The sequence below is a fragment of the Brassica oleracea genome, chromosome C6 (genome assembly GCF_000695525.1).
Source record: "Brassica oleracea var. oleracea cultivar TO1000 chromosome C6, BOL, whole genome shotgun sequence".
NCBI classification, from domain to species: Eukaryota; Viridiplantae; Streptophyta; class Magnoliopsida; order Brassicales; family Brassicaceae; genus Brassica; species Brassica oleracea.
The window spans coordinates 26,576,666-26,581,376 of NC_027753.1; the positions used below are offsets into that span (position 1 = coordinate 26,576,666).

General features: G+C 26.2%; 1 protein-coding gene across 1 annotated transcript; it reads right to left on the reverse strand.

The window, feature by feature from the left end:
• Nucleotides 1-3,611: 3,611 nt before the first annotated feature.
• Nucleotides 3,612-4,435, reverse strand: LOC106298857 (GDSL esterase/lipase EXL1-like). Its single transcript, XM_013734991.1, has 2 exons — nucleotides 3,994-4,435; nucleotides 3,612-3,915 (listed from the first exon to the last, which is right to left on the reverse strand). Exons 1-2 carry the CDS (start codon nucleotides 4,214-4,216, stop codon nucleotides 3,722-3,724), a joined length of 417 nt encoding a protein of 138 aa, XP_013590445.1. The 5' UTR covers nucleotides 4,217-4,435; the 3' UTR covers nucleotides 3,612-3,721.
• Between the last annotated feature and the right edge of the window lie 276 nt (nucleotides 4,436-4,711).

Here is a 4,711-nt window from a genome sequence, read left to right on the forward strand (position 1 = left end):
ATGTATATATAATTAATATTTTTATATATTCGGGTACCCGTTCGGTTCTCGGTTCGGTTCCGGTTTGGATCGGTTATTTCGGATATAAAAATATAGGAACCGTTCGGGCATTTGAGAGTATTAGTCCGGTTCCGGTTTCGAGTATTTCGGTTCGGTTCCGGTTCGGTTCTTCGGTTCCGGTTATTTTGCCCAGGCCTAGCAGACGTCATGAATCGCTATGTGACGTTGTGTGTGATCGATCTTCATCTTGATCCGACAAAGAAAAAACGTTGGACATATTTGGGTCTGTGTTGAACTGAATGATTGGGTCTTCTGCTAAATTGGTTTCCTACTTTCACTTCATTGTCATGTTTAGCTTTCCGACGAAGAAAATCTTTGGACTTTAAAGTTCTTTTGGGCCTGCGTTGAACATATTTTAATTACTCTTGTTCATTTCCAATCTCATTCCATTTTCAAACAGAGTGCAGAGTAAAATCTACACTATTCTTATTTTATTTTCACTTTATAAATTAAGTTTATTACACAAATAAAATAATTATTATTTTTATATATTTTTTTGGTCAAAATTATTTTATTTTATATAACTTTTCATTTCTACTCCAAAACATCTAATCTATTAAAAACATCTAATCTATTAATTTAGAATCTTACTTTTTATCTATTTAAAAATGTTGTCATTTAAGTTTAGACATATTCACATCTTATTAGAAATAAATATAACATCCTTTTTGATTCGGTTATACAATATATGTTCCATTTATGCATTATACAATCTATTTATTTAGAAGCTTATTTTAGATCTCGTTTTTATATTTCATTTTTATACTACTACTAATACCTCAAATCAAATGAAAAAATCAACTTTATTTACATATGTATGGTCTAACCATTTATTTTTCATGTTTGGAATAAACCTATACTAACCAAAATCCTTTTATTAATCATTTTAAACATGGTTTAAATTGTTTAGATTACTTTTGGTCATTTTCATGATCGAAACAAACTTTTAATAACCGTTATGTATAAACTAGAGCAGTGCGCGTAAGTTTTTATGAGAAAGAAACTATCTTATATACTTAAAATCTAAATAAATATACTTAAAACACTCATATGCAAACAATCATGGGCTTTGTTTATAATGTAAAATGTCATAAATATTTTATATATTTTAGATCTTTGTTTATGATGTGAAATGTCATCTATTTATTAATATATTTTATACCAATTTTATTCAGATAAAATATTTTTCCATCAATCCAAATTTTTTTTCAAAATAGGATATCAGTTGTATATTTAGTAACAAGAAATTCTTTATACTAAATCTAAACAATGAATTCAATAATAAAAGTTTGAAAATATTTTGGTAAACAAATAACAATTTATTAAAACATTCTCCCTATATATTCTATGAAACTCGGTTCCAAATTCGAATATTTCCTTTAGTTAAGATAATGCATTCTTTTATAAAATCTTTTAGCAATAGGGTTTCCTAAAACATTTTTATATATATTCAATTTATTTGCTTGTGTGGGACATTGCATTGTAACATATATATAGGTTGGAACTTAGAAGTTCTAACCTCCAATCCATTACTGCACACTGTTAACTCATATTTTCTTGGCCATTTTTGAAGCTCGCACTGTTTATATTATTAAGACAAAAGAATGAAACGATGAACTCAACTACTGTTCTAATTAGAACGGTTTAGCCATATTTGAAACTCGCACTCCTTACATTCTTAAGACAAAATGATGAAATTACGAACTTGAATAATGTATTTTATGAGTTTAAATGAGTAAATAGAAATTAAAAGTAATATGGAAGCAAATTTATACAAACCTTCACTTTTTTTTGCTGATAAACCAAAAATTAAAAATAGATGATGTTTGAATTCGTAAACCCGAAGAAAAACCACTCATATATATGGTAGGCATGTTAGTAGACCAAAAATAAAAAAAAGCATTTTAACATTTAAATTTTCAAAAATTGTAAAATGACCATTCAAAAACACTAATTTTATTTAAATATTTTTTTAAAGCGCTAAGCGCAGGTTAAGAATCTAGTAGTAGGTTAAAGTGAAACTCAACTCCACTATACACATTCGTTTCTAAGAAAATAGAATAATACATTTGACAGCTTTTAAGAATATAGAATTATAATATACATTAGCTCTCTAAAATTTAAAGATGAAGACTAATGTTTCAGTAGAATATGTCAACAACCAATACTACTTAATCTATATTATTAAAACATAAGTCATGACTTATTACATTTTTGATATTTTAAAATGGACTATCCTCTAGAATGTTTATCAAATTTTACATAATTTAATCATCGTATCTTTTATTATCTTTATCTTTTATTTAAAATACAAATAAATATTATGTAAGAAAAATCTAAGAAAATCTTTTTAGAATCATTTGAAATTCTATTTCCGAAAATAATTCATTTATATTTTAACTATTATAAAATATTATTATAATTTAAAATTAAATTTATTTTTGTTTTATTAGCAAAAATAAAAATCATATAAAATATTTTTATTTTTTATTTTAATGATAATAAAAATTTAAATTAATTAAGATTTGTAAATACATTTTATAAAGATCTTAAAATAATTTTGTTAGAAAGAAATATCTATTTCAATTTGAAATAGAATAAAATAAAAAAGTTTTATCCAACTTTGTGTATTTGAAGCAATTTTTTAAATAAGATTTTTACTACAAATTTATTTTGCATATACAATATATTATAGTTTCTTTTCTAAGAATATTTTTTGTTGTTTTTAACAATACCTAAAAATATTTCTTCTCTATTATGTAGGTTCCATTTAATTTGACTTCCATATACATTTCAAACTTAGAAATAAAATTAAAAATATGTAAAATAGTATTGTTACATGATAATGTTCTCAAAATAAATTTTGTTACAAAAATTTATAGTAATAACAATATAAGTCACTTAAATATAGGCATTATAGAGTTATATAATACGTATAAATTACATTAATTTAGTGATAAATTTTGTTATATAAACTAAAATTTTTAGTACAAGAAAACTCCAACCATAATACATATCTAGTTTTTTTTAAACTAGTATTAAGCACACTAAATAAAGCCTGGCTTGTTTTTTAAGGCTTTGGCCAAATTTTCTCAACCACCTGTAGAAAGATGGGGTCGAAATCCCGTGCTTGTTGCTAGTTAAAATTGTGTAACCTTTTGTTTTGTTTTGTATTGTTTTGTACTCCTTTCTCTTTTGTGTAACTGATCTAGGCAGCAAGTTAAATTTCCGATCAGGACTCTGTGACCAGTGTTAATCTTCATTGTTGGTACCACTATTGTTCTATAAAACGGAAAAGAACAAAATGTTCCGAAGTTGTGAACAATTTCAAGCATATATACAAGAACATTCTTTTTTTTTTTAACCTCCGGTTAATTATGCTATTACAACAATGAAAAATATTACATAGACGATTTTACAGCCGACAGTTCTACCACTATACGCTGACTGCGCTATTCAGAGCCATCCTAGTCCTATGAGATCCAGAACATTCTTTATATAGCCACAAAATATCATAAAAGACATTTACAAGCTATAGAAAAGAGAAAAGATGATTTTAGAAAGTATAATTTATATTTCTTTGCCTTTGTAATGATAATTCAAATAATCATAAATGAAGTATTGCCGAGATGTTAAAGAGTAGGTGCTATATATCCATTAACTAGAAGAATCTGTTGAGATATCTCTGAAGAAGCTTTGCAACTATGTTTCTGTAAGCTGTTTCAGTGGGATGAAAACTGTCCCAAAACACATAATCCGATCTCACGGGACATACAGCGGCTGTATAGTTGTTGCATAGAGCAGTCACTTCTATGAACCCCGTTCCGCAACATCCTAAATTACTCACCTTAAATCCTATAAAAAAAGTCATGAAAATATGTTAAAAGAATTGATTGTTTCATTTCATTAAAAAGAGAAGTAATGACGATTTACCATATTGTTGAGGGTATAAAATGAGATCAAGTAGAGGATCATAGATGTCAATATATATTAAAGTCGTGTCTTGTAGGGTTCTTGACAAGCCATCTATCTTTGCAGAGAGTTTAGCATTGAAAAGTTTACACGCATCATTAAACCGAACAACACAATCTCTTGTTGGTCCTCCAGCTACAGTTCTCTGCGAAGGGACACATCCTATTGGTGGTGCACCAAACATAAGTATTCTTCTTGCACCATATTGGTACAGTGTCTACCAACATCACACGATAAACCAAATAAGAGATTAAATATAATTCTTTAAGATAATTTTCTAAAGTAGTAAAAATCTTATATATTAAAACAGAAGTCACAACTTTGATTCATATGTGATTTTTTAAAAAATGGACCTAATGGACATATTCCTAAAAAATCATGTTACATTTAATCAGCTCTAATCTTATCATTTAAATTTTGGGACTACAAAATTTTTTTATTGAGCTATCAATAATTGGATTTAAACAATAGATGATCTATTGGATTTATAGACAATATAAATTAAATAGATATAATTTAATGTTGTAATACTATACCTCCATATGTTAAATATTTAAATATTTGTCGATGTTAATTTTTAAAATTATAAATATTTTTTTTTTAAATAACAAAAATCATATTATCTAAGAATGATTAATCTTTACTACCTTAAACCAATGAAAACACAAAAATCATATTA

Coding starts and splice junctions, on each gene's coding strand:
- LOC106298857 (XM_013734991.1), bottom strand. CDS start 4,216: ATGTTTGGTGCACCACCAATAGGATGTGTCCCTTCGCAGAGAACTGTA. Junction 3,916..3,993: donor TTTATACCCTCAACAATATG/GTAAATCGTCAT, acceptor CTTTTTTTATAG/GATTTAAGGTGAGTAATTTA.